The sequence below is a fragment of the Macrobrachium rosenbergii genome, chromosome 54, assembly GCF_040412425.1.
Source record: "Macrobrachium rosenbergii isolate ZJJX-2024 chromosome 54, ASM4041242v1, whole genome shotgun sequence".
NCBI classification, from domain to species: Eukaryota; Metazoa; Arthropoda; class Malacostraca; order Decapoda; family Palaemonidae; genus Macrobrachium; species Macrobrachium rosenbergii.
Genome location: NC_089794.1, coordinates 28,780,884 through 28,798,197, shown reverse-complemented (window position 1 = coordinate 28,798,197; position 17,314 = coordinate 28,780,884). Strand labels below are relative to the sequence as shown.

Below are 17,314 nucleotides of genomic sequence, written 5' to 3'. Positions count from 1 at the left end.
TTTACTCAGAACAGCTGATTGCTGATGCCATATGTTAAAAATGTAAATTACGGAAGTATCCTTTCCTTTCGAGAGCACCCCATGACCTGTCTCACTTATCAACGTGAACCCTTCCGTGGATAAATATGGCTACAACTACTGTGTTATTGGGTATGATATTTAATGAACTTTAACACAACGCACAACTAAATACAATAAATACAGCTGCTGCGATTATACAGTGCGTCTTAAAACCTATAACACTTGACGATGGTAATGCATATGCAGGCAGTTCACTCTAGAGCGTATTTAAAAAAGGGAAACGACTGAATATTGTATTAGGCACGACATTTACTGCACCTGAACATACAACGCACAACGAAATACAGAAAATACAATAAATACAGCTGCTGGGATTATGCAGTGCGTCTCAAAACCCATAAGAGCTGGACGATGCTAATGCCTCGGTAGCCAGTTCACTCTTGAGCGTATTAAAAGAAAAGCGACGGAGACAACTATTATAACATAACAGTGCGATATTGAATAAACTTTAACATACAACGCGCACTAAAATACAGCAAATACAGCTGCTGGGATTATGCAGTGCGTCTCAAAACCCTATGATAGCTGGACGATGCTAATGCCTAAGCAGACAGGCAGTTCATTCTGGAAACGACAGAATACTGTATTAGGTATTTTATCTAATACATTTTAACATACAACGCACAATAAAGTACAGTAAATACAGCTGCTGGGATTATGCAGTGCGCCTTAAAACCCTACGATAGCTGGACGATGCTAATGCCTAAGCAGACAGGCAGTTCATTCTGGAGCGTATGCAGAAAACGACAGAATATTGTATTATTAAGCATTTTATCTAATACATTTTAACACACGACGCACAGAGACATACAGTGAACACAGCTAGGATTGCGCAGCGCGTCTTAAACCCCCCATAACAGCAGACAGACAGTTCATTCTAGAGCGTATATTAAAAGGGAAACGACATAGGGAGAGAGAGTGAGAGTGTGAGAGAGTGAGAGAGAGAGGGAAGCCCGGCCCTTCGGCCTCACCTGAAATTCACACTCGAGGACCTCGTTGTCGTCGAGGAGACGTATCGTGCACTTGTAGTCTCGGCCGTGGTCCTTCTTGTTTAGCTTGAGCATATTTGTGAGGTCCTAAAAAAAGGCCGATAAGGGGTCAACCTGGCGTCATGACAGCTGACACACACACACTCACTCGCAACTGTCGCTCTCGCTCTCTCTCTCGCCGTATTTCTATCGCTCTCTCTCTTTCTCTCTTTCTCTCAGCAGACCACCACACACTTCTTCACACACCCCGCCGAAGCGCAGATATTTTATTATTTCGATATTCCGGCTTTCCATTATTATTATACTGTTCTGTATTTCATAATTATGTGATAAATTCGTTTAAAAAGGCTTTATATCGACGGCATTCACCCTCCAAAATGTGACCCGTCTTTCTAAAGCGTTTGAATTGCTCTCGTGGATTTTGGGCTAAACAATAACAATCGGGGGAAAATAATCAATTGCAGTGTTCAGTGGGTAAGCCACTCTTGGAAATGACGCCTCGTTATTTATCACAAAATAAAATGGATAAAATAACGAGTATACATTCAGGGGGGGAATGACATTGTAAAACACACGCATTTAACGTTTGCAGAAATTACTGAGAACCGAAACAAAATCCTATCGACAAAACAGGTCGCGTTCATAAACACTCAGAGATAAAAACACTATTGAAATGTTCGACTGGTAAACAAGATCGCAGCAATTTGGTGTCAGTTTGACATATGGTTGCTAGTTCGTATGGAGATCTCATATCAATTTACCTATAAGTATTTAAATAGATTTCATCGACAACACAGGTCGCGCTTATGAATCCTGTCAGATAAAATCATCTTAAAAGGTGTTAGAATAATAAATATGATCGTAGCAATTTGACGTTATCTTTACATATAACAGCTTGTTCGTACAGAGATTTTAAAGCGATTTATTCACAACTATTCACAACTACTTAAATAAATCCCTCAGCAGACCTAAACAAACATTAAAATTATACAGAAATACACAACTTGCTAAAACTACGTGAACGAATTCGATTAAGTTGACTTAGTTCGTATGGAGATCCTAAATCGATTAATTTACAAATATTTATATAACCCTCAGCAGACGTAAATAAACATTAAAATGGTACAAAAATAAACAACTTCCGAAAGCCACATGAATCAATTCGGTTAAGGTGGATATTGTTAGTTAGAAATATTACGGTTTGTTCGTATGCAGATTTTAAGCCGATATATTGATAAAGATTGAAATGAATCTCTCAGCAGTCTTAAACAAACATTACAGTTAAAAAATCGATTTATTCACAAATACTTAGATAAATCCCTCAGCAGACGTAAAAAAAAGCGTTACGATTATAAATAAATAAACTTCCGAAACCAGACGGACGAATTCGGTCAAGTTGACCGGAATGTAGCAACTGAACGCGCCCTCTTCCAGCTCCTTAGCAAGTGAGAGCAGGCTAATTATGGTTGGTGTTTAACGTCGAATCCCCGTCGTAGCATTATTCTCTCCTCCTGGCCCACACCATGAATAAAGTTCTAAAAGCAGCATGGTAAGAGATCAGTTTTCGTGTTGAAAGTCTCATATTTGGATGTCAGAGTAGCTGTTTAATTATGAAGAGTAGGCTTATAGGCCTAGGCTTAAGCCTGCTCAGTCGGACGATCGGAAGTACGGTGGTGGAGGCATAACTGATAGGCCTAAGTTTTTTTTAACATTTTATATATGAGTCGTTATTACAAGTTTTTATGTTTGAAAATTTAAATAAAAATATTTACGCCCATCCCTAGGTAGTTCGGCTAAAGCCTGTCGGGACGTGACAGGCTTAGATGGGCTAATTTAGGCCTAGACTGATAGCTTAAAAGGCATCAGGTTCAGGAAGCCGATATTTGAATGAATTAATATTAATAGCCAAAGGCAATCTGAGTCAATAATTAATATTAATAATCTAAGGATAACCTATCAGAAGTTATTAATTTTAATGGCGTAAGATTATCCAAATCAGTTAATAGCCTACAACTATCATAATTAAATTATATTTTAATATTAATATTAATATAGCCTTAGGCTATCAGAATTCATAACTGGAATCGCCTCAAACTCGGGCATTTTCCCCACTCGTGGCTTAACATGTCTTTCGCTTCCACAAATCTCCACTAGTTGCTTGCATTCCCAGCTCTCATCTGAGTAGGTCAGGGTCTTCCGACCCTTTCTGGTCTTACCGGTGCCCGCAGGAACCCAGCTGACATTATCTTGGACTGTTAGAATGTCCTGGCTTTTATTTTCACTCTCACTTTAGTAATTTTATTCTTACTTCCATGTCTGATGTGGTGTAAAGGTAGTCGTAATATTTTCACAGTATTTTGAGGTTTAAATGAATTGTTTACTCTTTGCATTTCTCTGTAATTCTCCTTATATGCCATTTCTTTGTTATTCTCTATTTTCCATCTTATATCTTATTATGTACTATATAATTATGTACACAATATTCGTTGTATTATTTACTGCATAAGTATATACTTAATATCTGTTGAATTATTCACTACCTAATTCTATATATATATACTCAATATTTGTGTATACTTTATCATTATACTGTAGATGATAATGTACTGTAATACAAACCATCACTTTTTATAAAAGAGATCACGATTTTCTTACCTTTTACTTTTTTTACAGGTTTGCCACCAAAGTAGGCATTGGTGGCGGAGTAGTGTACATCACAATCGACCAAGGGATATGGGGTAATAGTCGCCAGTCTTCCGCTGTATATGATAGGTTGTATGACATCATGCCAGGAACGAAGAAAGTATCGGAAAAGGTACGTGCTGTGTTAGGATGGCGGATTAAGAACGCACTCGCTTAAACAAACCAGAAAACTCAAATGTCCATTTAAAAAACTAAACAGGTCACTTGTCCATATAAACAAATAAAGAATTCACAGCCCATCCATTTCAACACCTATAAAATTCATGTGTCCATTTAAATAAAAAAATTCACAATACAGTATTTCCTTTTAGCCAACTAGAAACTCACAAGTCCATTGAAACAACCAAAAATCTCACTTGCCCATTAAAAAGTTAAAAGTTTAGTGCATCCAATTGAACAAACCAGAAAATTCACATATCCATTCAAACAATCAAAAGTCACTTGTCCATTAAAACAAATAAGATTCACAGTACATCCATTTGAACAAACTAGAAACTTCAATTGACCATTTAAACAACTAAAATAGCCACTTGTCTGTTGAAACAAGAAATTCACAATATATTTGTTTGAATAAATCACAATATTAGCTACTCATCAGTGCAAACAGCCCACAGATGGCATACATGTTGAAAGCATAAATAGTATGCTTGTACTCTTCATGAAAATATTAATGTGTACTATAATGAGAATTTTGGAGATTCTAACACTACATTGGTTTGGAAATCAGTTCTGAAAAGTGTATTAACAGAAAGGTGAAGGTAAGTAGATAAGTTATGATGCAGAGGTGGGATTTATCTATAATCTTGAACTGTATTGCTAAAGAATTAAATTTTCCTGCTATCTTGTAGTGAATTCCGTTTTATAGGTTTTCCGCAAACTGACAACTCTCTCTTTTCAGTACTTATTGCTGCCGAAACCAGATGACGTCAACGTAAACTTCAGAAGTTACTGGAACAGTGGCGTGTTTTACACATTTGACTTTGTTGCTAATGTCCCACAGAAAATTGGTAATGTGAAGAATATGGTTGTAGGTTTTGTTTCTTCTAGTGCACAATCTAGTTCCCCAGCTGACACCCCTAAACCAGAGGCCACTTCTAAAACCGAAGAGACCCCTGCAGAAGAAAAGAGTTTGGAACCTGCTGCTCCTGCAGAAACTGTTGCCCTTCCTCCAGATGTATCACCATCTGAAGAGAAGGCTGAGTGATATTTAAAAGGGTTATAATATATTGTATTTATCATATTTCTAATTTTTCCATCTTGTATATAGAGAAGTAAATGGTTTGAAAAAATTCTGCCTGTTAACATTCCTCACAAGATTTTTCTTCAAGAAAGTAGGGTTGTATCCATCTCATTTTTTTATCTATATATTCACTTAATTAGACCATACCTGACTATGGTCTTGTCATGAGTCCATGTAGGAGATTTCCTTTTGCCCCCTATTGCTGTCAGACTTTGTTTCATCCATTCTCATTGACCTCTTTCCACCAACCTGTCAAAGTACTTCAACTTTCCCAGGCTCCAGATTTCATTTCTCACCATGAACAAATCCTTTAGGCATATGCTGTAATATTCATGGTTTGGCAGGCAATGCAAAAAGGAAAAAAACTAGAAAGGAGTTTGTTTTGTGCCAAAAGTACAGCCCACTCATCTTTTGAATTTCTGTCAAATCACTTCAGCTTCTTAGCAGGGTTGGCCCAAAGGGTTTGTTCTAAAATGATACATGAAACTTGCAATTTGGGAAAATTTGAATAAGACAAACTGTGATTGGAATAAAAGTGCCTAGCACAGATTTTCTGAGGTACAGTCCAAAAGGGCTGCTGTGTCAAAGATGTGAGTATGAGTGTAAGATCATATAACTTTTGTGCGATAGTAAGACATGTTAGATTGTAAAACTTTCATGTGCTAGTAAAACGTGTTTATACTTCTACTTTTACCTTAAGTAGCTGAATAGGTTTGGATCCAAAACCTTAATTTCCACACTGGTATAGTGCTTAATATTTCTTGTAAAGGCCAACTCAAGTAGAGCAGTTCACAGTTTGTGCCAAAAGTATTGTCTTACTGGCAAGCTAATATGCATAAGCATTTCATAATACAAAGACTTGTAAACCTGCTTCACAACTAGTAAATGGATACACAATAGTTGGGTAGTAATGGAGATCGAGCAAAGACTTGTGTATAAGGCCTATTTTACTCTTATGCTGCAGAATGATTTTGAAAAGATTAAAGGCAATGTGTGTTGGGAAGATCACACTACAAATGATGAAGTGGTGGAGATATGTGTTGCAAAGTGGATGAAAATAAAATCTCAAATGATGAGATTATTTAGAAGTGATAAGGGAAGAGCAGTAGTCAGTCAATAAATCAGTTGCAAAATGAAGACCTGTCAGGTGGCTCAGAACATCACTGAGAAAGTGCACACCTGAAGGCCTGGACTAAATAAAAATGCAGGCAGAAGTGCACAAGAAAAAAGAATAGACATATAACCCCACCGAAGGGTAAAACAGGCGTAAAAATTACCCTAAGAAAGAGATCCGCTTGTGAAAGATTGAGAACTGTTACAAAAATGTATCTGGGGCCATCGACCAATCACTAACACCAAAAAAGCTATTCAGCACTGCAGAGAGAGTGAGAAAATATGAACTGAGTGGAATTTAGTTTCAAATAAAAGGCAACTAAAAAATAAGTTGCGAATAATGACCAATTAATTGTCAACTTCTGATCTGAAGGCAAGAGAAATGCCTTTGCAGATGAAGGTTTAAATAAACACAACACAAAAATTAAATCACTGAAGCAAAAAATGCTTTTCATGTATGTTATATTTCTCAGAGGGTACCATAGGTAATGAAGATTTGTTAGCCATTTACCTTGAGTATTATGGGCACTGCTGAGGCTCTGTGTAATGCCATTTCTTAACAGAAACGGAAAATATTTAGTGCACTCCATGAGTTTCACCTTTCTGAGGAGTTTTTAAGACTTGCAACCACCTTAGTTATAACATTCTTCTTGCAGCTTTCCTCTTCAAACTTCTAGCATCTATGTTTTACTGCATAATCTATAAAAAAAAAATTTACACTAAGTAATTTAGGAATAAAACATGATAAGCATCTGCTTCTGCTCATGAAATAAAATTTATTTTTATTTACACAAAAGTTTGCACAATACAAAAATTCAAGGAAGATTGGTGTTTAAAACCATAAAATTAAAAAACTAACAAAAGTTTATAAAAGATTCGTAAGTACAATAACAATAAAAAAGAAGCAAAATGACAAAACGTTACAGAGAAATTACAGTACGTACTTACTTAAAGCTAACAAGAGTATTATGACTCGTGAAGATCATTCCCATCTGGGGTCACAGGATTTTTCAGAACAATGGTGAAATTATCTGCATAAAAACAAATGCTGGTTAAAGCATTTAACAATACAGTGATGTACCACATATTGTGGGCTGTGAATACATTTTGGGAATTTGCAAAATCCAAATAACTAATATCACGTACGTTCCTTACAGAATTTACCTATGAGAAGTAGTTCAATCATATCACAGAGCCAAAATTCTTAGAGGGGAATTTAAGAATAATTTTTGTCGATCTGATATAGTACACAGTTTTTTTTAGTTCTCCTTATCAGGCGTGAAGTAATGCACACAGCAAATCAAAATGGTTATACACTAAGTTAAGTTCTGTTATGACACCCATGATGCTTTTCATTGATTTACAGGTAAACCTTATGAGCACAAAAACTTAATGTAGAGTTTGTAACATAATTTTATAACCTTAAAATATCACACTGCCTTTGATTCAGAGAATATAAGATAATCATATCAAAATCACTACAACTTTCAAAATTAAATGTACAGAATAATGGACAAGAATAATTAGGTACATTCAAAGCATACTTGCACATCTATCATCTTTAGCAACAAACTTATAGATGAATATGTATTTTATAAACTTTAAATATTCTGTTACTGGTGATTGACGATGAATCCATTACCTTTGCTTTGTAAAGAATTACACTTCTGTCTGGGAATACTGCACATTCTGATCCTCCTACCCATGTTTGGTTCTTCACTGTTGTAGTGGTCTTCAACATTCTTCCTGCTGTAGCACAGGACTATAACTCCACAACGATGGGTATTTCTTTTTGCTTTGTTCCCAATTGCTTGCGTGTTATCCACTTGCCCTATGGTGCTGAAGGAGGGTCTGCTTATGCTCACTAGCTCAAGAGACTAATAACTCACTGCTGTCAGCCTACTCCTTTTGTAACGTTGAAAGACAAGAATGTCATAAACGAGACCACTATATGGCAAAAAATAACCAGCATGATAGACAATGAGGTTGTGTGATGCCATTGTGTGAGTTTTCTATAAGCTGTCACATCCATGAATAGGATTCTGAGAATGGGCACATCAACATTTCTAATTTCTATTTTCTGGGGTCTAATTACTCTACACTCCATCAGATCTTTATTGTCAGTTAAAGCTGCAAAGTTGGGAGCAGGAGTGAAGGACTTTCTGACCACATCACATTGTCCTTCCAGGATTAAAGTGGAAATCAAGGGACTCATCAAGAGTAGGACTGACAGCTTGCTGTTTATAGGTCCTTGACAGAGCTGAGGTTTATCTTAAAATGGGTGAGGATGATCAGGTGTTTAGTTGGATGCTCAAACATATGGCTCTCTTTCAGCATCTCTCTCTTTCAGTCTAGGATCCAACTAGTCCATAACTATTGTTACAGATTTCTCAGCATCCCAGCAATTCCTTGATTTGCCATTGATCTGCCATACAATCTAGAAACATATTAAGATGAGAAAGTTCAGCTCATTGGTCATGAGCTATATATATCACATAAAAGACAGTGTATGTATCCTTCTCTCACAAAGTGATATACTGAGAGAACCTAAAGCTTAAGTGTTTGACAATGCATCAAGTTTGGACTTGACACCACACTGTGGAGTACTACAATCTATTTCCAATATTCAATACAAATAATTTTTGTAACACTAACAACACATATTTTAGCACCCTTTGATGTTAGGAAAGTTGCGATATGATCTAAACCATTACATTTAGATGATACACTGTTTGTGCATCATGAAAACAGCAAAAGGAGACTTCCAAGATTTAAGAGCAAGAAGTTACACAGAACAGCATCTCTGTAACTTGCACACCACTCCTAATCAAATCATATGATTAGTAATGGGACATTTCAAGAGATTTTCTAGGGGATACTTAAAAAGACAACATGGGCTTCTGACTGAATCGAATAACAACAAAATATATCCAGTAGTGTACACATGAAATGTGCTAGGGATGCAACATGTAGTAATAAAGCTTCTGAACAGTTTATGAAGGAGTTCTGATAGAACAGAAGCTTTTCAAACAGGGAGAGTATTCCCAATTCAATAATCAAAAGGAAGAAGTTTTCACTGGAATTTAACCTCCACTCCGATTATGTGGCATTTATAATAAAAATGTAATCCTCAACAATTATAGTAAATATGAATATAACATTTTGTTGGCTAAGTATTTCAGACAAATACAAAAATTCAGGTCATGAAATTGTTACTTCTCCCTAGTTTGACAATGTTAAATCTTAAAAGCTTTGATGACACACTAGCAACTAAACCAGAAAATAATTTACAATATTTCATGCACAATTTAAAATTTTGCTTGATTTTTCTGCAAAATAATTTTCTGTACCTAAACAGGAATTGATTATCTTCAACTCACAAGGATTATAATAAACATTTGTCTATTCAAAAGCTTCTTCAAATTACTGAAAACCAGTTTCAAATGTACTAGTGCAATAATGTGGCCCACAGCATTACAAAAATGCAGGGCGCAATTCTGATAAAAAAGTTTGCTTCAATGTATTTGATTTATATTGTATTATATTATAACCTCCAAAACATGACTAAGTCTTCCACAGTATGCAAACTTTTTTTTTTTATAAAAGCCTTTACATCCAAACAAATGATGGATATAGCTGATATGCCAGTGAGCAGCAGGTGGAAAGCTTTCTCATTTCTAATGCTCATTTTTAACTACAGGGAAATGAAAGTGTTCAAATAATGTAAACACAGGTTTACATGTTTATCCTTTCTCTACTCCCGCACTTGTTACGGCTGCTTGTACTGTTGCATGCACTATGTTTGATCAGATTATAAACCCTGTAAATCTTTGTGGGCAGTGATGGCTTTATCTATAAGACAAGATAAACTATATGATTATGGAGCAATATATCAAAACAACTGGTTGTTTACTAAACTAACTACAGTGACCATTAGGCAAATTTACAAACTAGAAACCTCCTTTACTCTGATGAAGCTCAACAGTCTAGCGGAGGACTATTCCTTCAAAAGCTTAAGGACCTCTCCTCAGAGGAAGAGGCATTGGGTAAGTGGAAAAGGGTTCTAAAACTGTCCCAGCATATGCTACAGTAGCCTAACTCTTTAGCTGTCCCAGTTCATCTTGGTACTGAAGGAGTAATTCCACTTGAAAGTGGAATAGACAGCCCACGGCAACTACCAGTCCCCGGAGATCTTGCCTAAGCTTGTACACCAAAGGCCTCAGTGTGATGGTCAATGTTCTGGACGAGAGATAACTACTATTTGGTCCTGCATGCAAACATTGAGCGGTATTTCAATATAGTGACCATTACTATCATTATACAGTAATTTAATCCAGCTACTAAGTTGATGTTCTCAACTTTTATGGGGCTGGCCATTATACTGACCAATCCAGTTACCTTGGGAAAGCACTGGACTGCAAAGAGGGAGTTGAGAGAGCAAAGTACTGTATCAGCATTACTGGAACCAAGGTTCACAGCTACTGAACTCAGCATTGGTGTGCTCATCTAGGGTGGGGTAATGGTACGACTAATGGCACTTTACCAATAAAAGCTTTTGATTTGTAATTTTCAGTACATTTACAATATACTGTTTATGCTGTCAAATAGCAAACCTAGCTATAGAAAGAATCAATTTTTCATTTTTTTCATCTTTCATTTACAGGATAGCCCCTTCAGGTATCTGTGTCCTATGTTTGTCATTTGCTTTTCACTAAAATTTGGGCATTTACAGAAAAATATATTCTATTTACCACGAATCAATGATGGACTATAATCATTCACCTGAGTCTGCTGAAGGAGCAAAACCTTTTCGCCTATTGTGCATAAAGCATATACACTATCTGGTTTGTTTCAGCATTACTCAAAATGTTCAAACACTGACTTAGAACCCATCAAAAATCTAAAATTACAACTGAAAGCAAATCAGAAACAGGATGAAACTTGCTGATAATGGGGACTTCAGTTTAAGCTTCTCTTAACTATGCACTTTCCTAATAAAGGCTTACATAAAAAAAATTGTATTTGCATATTAACATGATATTAAATCCTCTTCATTTGTACAGTTGGCTTCACAAATATTGGCGCACATCACAGCCAGCGAAGGAGACAGCTGGCAATCCCACATTAACAATGCTGCTTGTCAAATGTCACAAAACATTTAAACATGAAAAACACATGCTTATCAAACGAAAAATTAACGTTAATTAAGTAACAACATTGTGGAGGTGCTAGAAGTCTACTTGAATTGCTCTGTGTAGCAAAATTCTTGAAGCCAGCTGTACATGGTAACAACTCATATAAAACAGTGGACAAATCACGAATCACATTCTTTCTTACCATGTCGTACCTAGGTTAAATGTTTTTAAACATTCTTTTTATACCACAGGAACTATGTCATAGAGTATCTGCCTTGTAGTTATACTATCTGTATAATTTGAAATCATCTGTAAGTAACAAATTTCATATACCAGTAAAACTTAAATATCACAGATAAGTCAATATACTGCGGACCAGAAACAGTTTCTTTTGCTAAACAAATGTCACACCACAGTTTTTACCTGACAAAACAACCAAAGGACTGTGACTGGTTCACATACAAAAGGCATTGAGTACTTTACACTGTACCGACTATATTGAGCGTTGTTACTCTACAAAGTTTTCATGTTCAGTTGTGGTGAATTCTTGTAAAATACTTCGTTCCAACTGGAAATCATATTCGTAATCGTCCCAGTTGAACATGTTTATCTTCTCTATCATTTCTGCAGCTGAAGTTAAATCAACTACTTGTATACTACCTTCTAGAATAATCTTAGAACCCAATTTAAATGGTACACCATCAATCGCACTCTGAGGCTCTGACCTGGCAGTAAAGAAACAAATATTAACAAAATGTCATAAGACGGCCCTGACCTGGCAGTAAAGAAATAAATATTAACAAAATGTCATAAGACATATGGAAAAGTTTAATTTGTATTACTAGGACTGCCTTCCAGAAGTAAATTGCAACATCAACACCAGTAGACACAGCTTCCAAGCTTAACAGGTTGCTGTTATTATTACAAAACAGTCCCATTTCTTAAACTCCCATAAGGCTTGTTCTTAAAATTGGAGCAAGGTACAGTTAAGGAAGCTGGATAGCTGCATGGTTAGGGAGCAAAGGAAATGCGTAAAAAGTAAAAGGTGCAAATGAAACTCAGAGCCAAAGAGACAGTGAAAACTGAGTTTTTATAATATAAAACCAGGTTTTTCATAGAAACCCATCAATCACATAATGCCAACATTTGCAGTCTTGAATATCCCCAGACTATCAGTGTTTTGTCTACCAGACAGAAGAAGATCAAGTATCTAGATCCATGGATGGGAAACTAAGTACTCTCTCTTCACTGTTTGTTGAGTCTCAATGCAAGACATGATAGTATATAATTAATAAGCTTAGATGAGAAACCTTGTTTTAAGCCTTAAAAGCTCAGTGTTTAATCACAACCCCACTGAATTATGAACCCTACAACTGTATAGAGTTAAGAAATTAAGGCACAGTTGTCTCACAATTACAAGATACTGATAGACAGGTAGTTTAGATGGTAGTTCTTAGAAATAGTTAACTTTTTCTGCTACTGTAGGGATAAACTGGACTGTGAAGCAGGAGTTGAGAGAGCCATAAGAAACAGAATATAACCGCAGCACAGTAAAATAGAGAGAGACAGCAAGACTAATGAAAATGTTCCATTGGTAAAGAGGGCAAAGACTTGGGTAAATATGGTCTACACTAATCTATGCAGCAAAATGGGCACTCAAAAGGAAAATGGAGATTCTAAAGGGGTGTATCCATGGCATGTTAATATTTGTGTCCTGAATATGAGAAGATTGTATTACGCATTAGCAATTTGAGGACAGCTGTGATATTGAAAGAATGGAAAAAATTAACAACTTGGGGCATGGAATTGTAAACAGCAGTTACTAGACTGCAACATATAAACATGATCATGAAACAATTAAAATTCTAACCTTGGAGTAGCTGTTGGATCAATGTTATATGGGAGAAAAGCAGCAGCTCCTCCTAGGGAGTATCCGGGGGGTGGACCGAACGCAGCCCCATCTTGATTAGAATCATCGCCTGAAACATCAAAACAGTGCACTAATCTCTTGGATTAAAAAGGAATGCAAGTAGTTATATGTTCTAAATTCAAGAAAAATCCAGTAAGATACAATGACAGATTTATTTTTACAAGTTTTCTAACAAAAAAGGCAGATACTACTCTGCCTCACACGTGATAAATATACTCCGTCTTTTTCAAAAATAGAAGTTCCTAATGTTGAGAGCTAGAACACAAAACTGTAACAATCAGTAGCTAACGATGTAGTACTTGTACCAAAGCATAGCACATTTAGTGTATGATAATGAATTTTCCTATAAGTTTATAGTTTCCATACTGTTAAAGCAAACTGCTTTCCAACAGAGTAACAACCAACCCAACAGCGTAACAACCAACAGCATTCAGTACTTTTTCTTTAAAGAGCAAAGGCCAACACAGAAGACAACCTAAAGTTTTCTTCTAAGCCAAGTTTGAGGAAAAAGGAAAAGGAACAAAGGTGAGGCTTAACCATGAAGGACACTATAGGTCTGCTTCTGAAAGCCAGAAATGTCAGTTATAAGTCAGGACAAACAGAATCAGGAAGAGAATTCCAAAGTACGGCAGGAGAAAGGAAGAAACAATCACTGGAAATTATCACACAACACTGAGCAAACGAGATATAAAAAGGTATAAAAAAGATGTGCTGTTGTAGAATGAACTGGAATGGCTCTGATAAAGCAAATATTCTAACCAAGTTACGAAAATGTTACCAGTAAACCTGGCAGCAGAGAAAAAATACAAAACGCTCTTCCTGGAATGAGGATTCAGATCAAAATATATTGCAGTATACTGTATTTAAAAAAATTTTTTCCACAATATTTCCCATTCGCCATAATTACCATTTTTTAACTCCATAATTACATGAAACTTACAAAATAACAATTTAGCAGATCAATTCACTAGCATAATAAACAATTTATTTCACCATAAGTGTTACAAAAACTGAATCAATCACAACGCCACCATACAAGGAAATCATCAGGCTTTCAAAGGGAAAAAGTAATATTTTCCTTAGTTAAACATAACAATGACTGACATAGTACATCCAGAAGAGATGTAACACAGCCAACCTCCCGTAAAGCAAAACAGAATTCAAAAATAAGTCCAGAGCTACTGCTTACTGAACTACTATCAATTCAACCCACTGATCAAAGGAGGAAAAAACTGGCAATTCACTACATCATTATTTACCCTTTCACATCAGGCCTTATCTTTATGGGGTTAGATGTTTAATGACTACATTAAGATCTCTCCAAGACTTCATCAGTAAGATCTAAGGAGACTGGTAGCTACCAAGGCCTATCCAGTACCCAATGAAGTAGAACCACCACCTTTGCCACAAGATAAATAAGGACAGCTAAGAATGGCACTACTGTACCATCTGTAACCACCTAACACACCTACAATTGCACATTTTCTTTGTATGGGAAGTTCTTTATCCTTTAAATAAAAATAATCTTTCTCATAGCAGTGGAGCTGCATCCTAGCAAGGAAGCTTTGAAATCAGGGCTTATCCTTGTGCCCAGGAACAACTAGAAATAAGCATTGTCTAATATTTTTCAGAGATGCACTGCACCTCAAAGGGTCTTACATCTACAACTTACCTACAACAACAAATCCGTCATTATTAACTTCTGGTTGTTCCTCAGTTGCTTCAACTGCAGGACTGGAACTTCCATCTCCTGGGGATCTCCGGCGACCAAACATTCGTTGAAACATTGACATGATGAAAAGGACTATCAAGGCCAAGTCTAAAAAAAAATAAATAAATAAATAAATAAATATATAAAAGAATTCACTTATTTGTTGGAAATGTGAGACAAGGTAGGGGAGAAAAATCTATAATCTATTACAACATAATATTCTATAACAAAAAGATTCTTTTTGTGTACAAACATATTTACATAACTGTCCCATTTGTGAGATTTTGCAAATCCTAGACACCCCATCTTAATCTTTTTCCCAACCTAAACACGTGAATACACATTTGAGCGATATTGTTCAAAAAGCTTACATGTGCAATGTACCTTTTGACTAAAACAGTATCTATCCTAATGTTTAATCTTCAAGTTTGTAGCCCCAACCCAAACCTACATAGCCTAACTGTCCTTGTAACTGGAAAGAAGTGATGGAGAAGCTGAACAGATGTACTGGAATATGGATTAAGTTTGTTACTGATACTGTATTAAAAAAATAAAAAATTTTCCTAGTGAAGAAGAAAATACTAAAGATGGCTGCCATGGAAAAATATAAAAAGTATAAAATTTTACTTTAAACCATTACTGCATTTTGGAATTGAAATTATGGTAAAACTAAAGACTACTACCACACCCCTCTGGGTTCTTAACTACCAGTTTACATGCAAATTGGATCCTGTGTTTAGCAAAAGCCCCATGAACAAAAACATAAACATATGGCAGTAAATGGGGTAGTACTATGGCGTTGCTCTGCATCAGATATTACCTTGGAAACTGACTTTTCCTGTAGTATTTTGGTTGCATATTAACAATTTACTGTTATTTTCTGGCGGTTGACTGTAATTAACATCAGAACTGATATGTTTTTGCATGCTAGCCAACCTGGAATGCTATCGCGCATGCACAGCTTTATGGGGAGGTTTTAGTAAAAAGTGGAGTTTCCTTTACCGAGGGGGTTTGGGGGGCAGAGTGCCCCCCCGACAATGAAACATGGCCTGCTAGGTTAGGTTAGGTTGGCATACATTAGGTTAGTATAGTTCCTTTTGTAATAGGTTTCCTTAGCCAATCCCTTCTCGAACATATGGCTCCCTAATGACTTAACCTAATTCCATAACAATAACAACAACCAAGTTACCCTGTAGTTTTAAATGGGCTGTTCCTCAAGAACAATGAGTGTTTAGTTTAAACAAAAATATTGTTTCCTTGTTTTAACGTGAGCTCAACGTTAGCAAATGACCTAACCTGAATTATTTACCAATGACTCTAAGCCTCTAAAACTGCAAATGCTTGCACAATGGTTTAAAACAAAATAAACCTTAAACTGAATTATTTATAGACAAAATTGGGCATTTCTCAAAACTACAATAATGGTATAAAATACAATAAAACAAGATATTGGGGAATGACCACTCGTCCGTATGTGGATATGGTATAACCATTACCTTAACACCAGTATGGAAAGAGTTATGCACACACCAACACAATTTTGCATGCAGCCTCGTCAGAATTTCATTAATTAAGCCATTATCCTTCGTCCCATTGTGCCTACTTGTGGCTTAAGACATTAGACATAAGCTACGGTGACAGATCACAACCTACAACAAAAGACAATGAACCACCTACAAATCACAATAGTTTTCGTCAACTCAAACAACTTCTCTTTCTCCTTGGCATCTCACGACACTAATTAATTCGTCGGCAAACTAAAATGTCACCTATATAATGAAAACAGATATAAAGAAGTAGGAAAATACCAATTGAAAAGCAGATGTGTACGTTCGAGACACTAAAGACTACTCCTGCTTAGTTCTGCCTTGAGCCTGAGCGCCTTATATTCGGTGATAATTGTGTATTGTCTTTTACTAATTGTAAATTTAAAATAATCAAATAGGCAATAAATTAATTTTATTACATTATTCTATTATAAAATTAATTTATAAAATATTAAGTTATATATTTTATGATAATATTTGCATATAATTTATTTATAAATGCTAAAATAAAAGAAACATTACACAAAATTGAAAAATGGTGAAATAAGTACGAATATTTGGTCTATTTGTTATTGTTGATGACGTCATTTGACAAGTTGCCAGCGAGTCATTTTTTACTCTACTTTTTCAAGACTTACATGATGTTTTCGTCAGTATGAAACATCCTACCACATTAATAAACCTTTATTCACTGTATTACTGAATTATCTTAATTAAGTTAGCATCATTATCTTTGCGTCTGTTTTCGTTACTTCGGAAATAAATAGCAATAACTTACACAAAGTGAAATTAAGCCTTGCCTGTGGTTTACTTTCAGAGAGCTTGAAGGCCAAACCAGGAATGTGATATCTCATACGTTGTATTT

The 17,314-nt window shown here is 35.8% G+C and overlaps 3 protein-coding genes across 7 annotated transcripts in view; 1 reads left to right on the top strand and 2 right to left on the bottom strand.

The window, feature by feature from the left end:
- Frmd5 (FERM domain containing) overlaps positions 1–1,302 on the bottom strand; it is a 44,706-nt gene extending 43,404 nt beyond the window's left edge. The window contains exon 1 of one of the 4 annotated variants that reach the window (XM_067097750.1): positions 1,053–1,302. In XM_067097750.1, coding sequence (XP_066953851.1) covers positions 1,053–1,145 — 93 coding nt within the window. In that variant the 5' untranslated portion in view covers positions 1,146–1,302. The remainder of the gene's footprint in view (positions 1–1,052) is intronic. The other 3 variants (XM_067097752.1, XM_067097751.1, XM_067097749.1) reach the window with 3 other exon arrangements.
- A 1,159-nt stretch (positions 1,303–2,461) lies between these two features.
- QIL1 (MICOS complex subunit MIC13 homolog QIL1) lies at positions 2,462–5,031 on the top strand. The gene is made up of 3 exons (XM_067097753.1): positions 2,462–2,619; positions 3,744–3,885; positions 4,672–5,031. The coding sequence occupies exons 1-3, from the start codon at positions 2,594–2,596 to the stop codon at positions 4,975–4,977; spliced, it is 474 nt and encodes a 157-aa protein (XP_066953854.1). The 5' UTR covers positions 2,462–2,593; the 3' UTR covers positions 4,978–5,031.
- Positions 5,032–6,882: 1,851 nt separating this feature from the next.
- LOC136834918 (uncharacterized) lies at positions 6,883–16,795 on the bottom strand. Of its 2 annotated transcripts, XM_067097754.1 has the most exons (4): positions 16,711–16,795; positions 14,864–15,010; positions 13,132–13,240; positions 6,883–11,986 (listed from the first exon to the last, which is right to left on the bottom strand). In XM_067097754.1, the coding sequence occupies exons 2-4, from the start codon at positions 14,982–14,984 to the stop codon at positions 11,770–11,772; spliced, it is 447 nt and encodes a 148-aa protein (XP_066953855.1). In that variant the 5' UTR covers positions 14,985–15,010; positions 16,711–16,795; the 3' UTR covers positions 6,883–11,769. The 2 variants fall into 2 exon arrangements, with proteins under 2 accessions (XP_066953855.1, XP_066953856.1); XM_067097755.1 differs by lacking the exon at positions 16,711–16,795 and having other exon boundaries at positions 14,864–15,058.
- Positions 16,796–17,314: the final 519 nt, after the last annotated feature.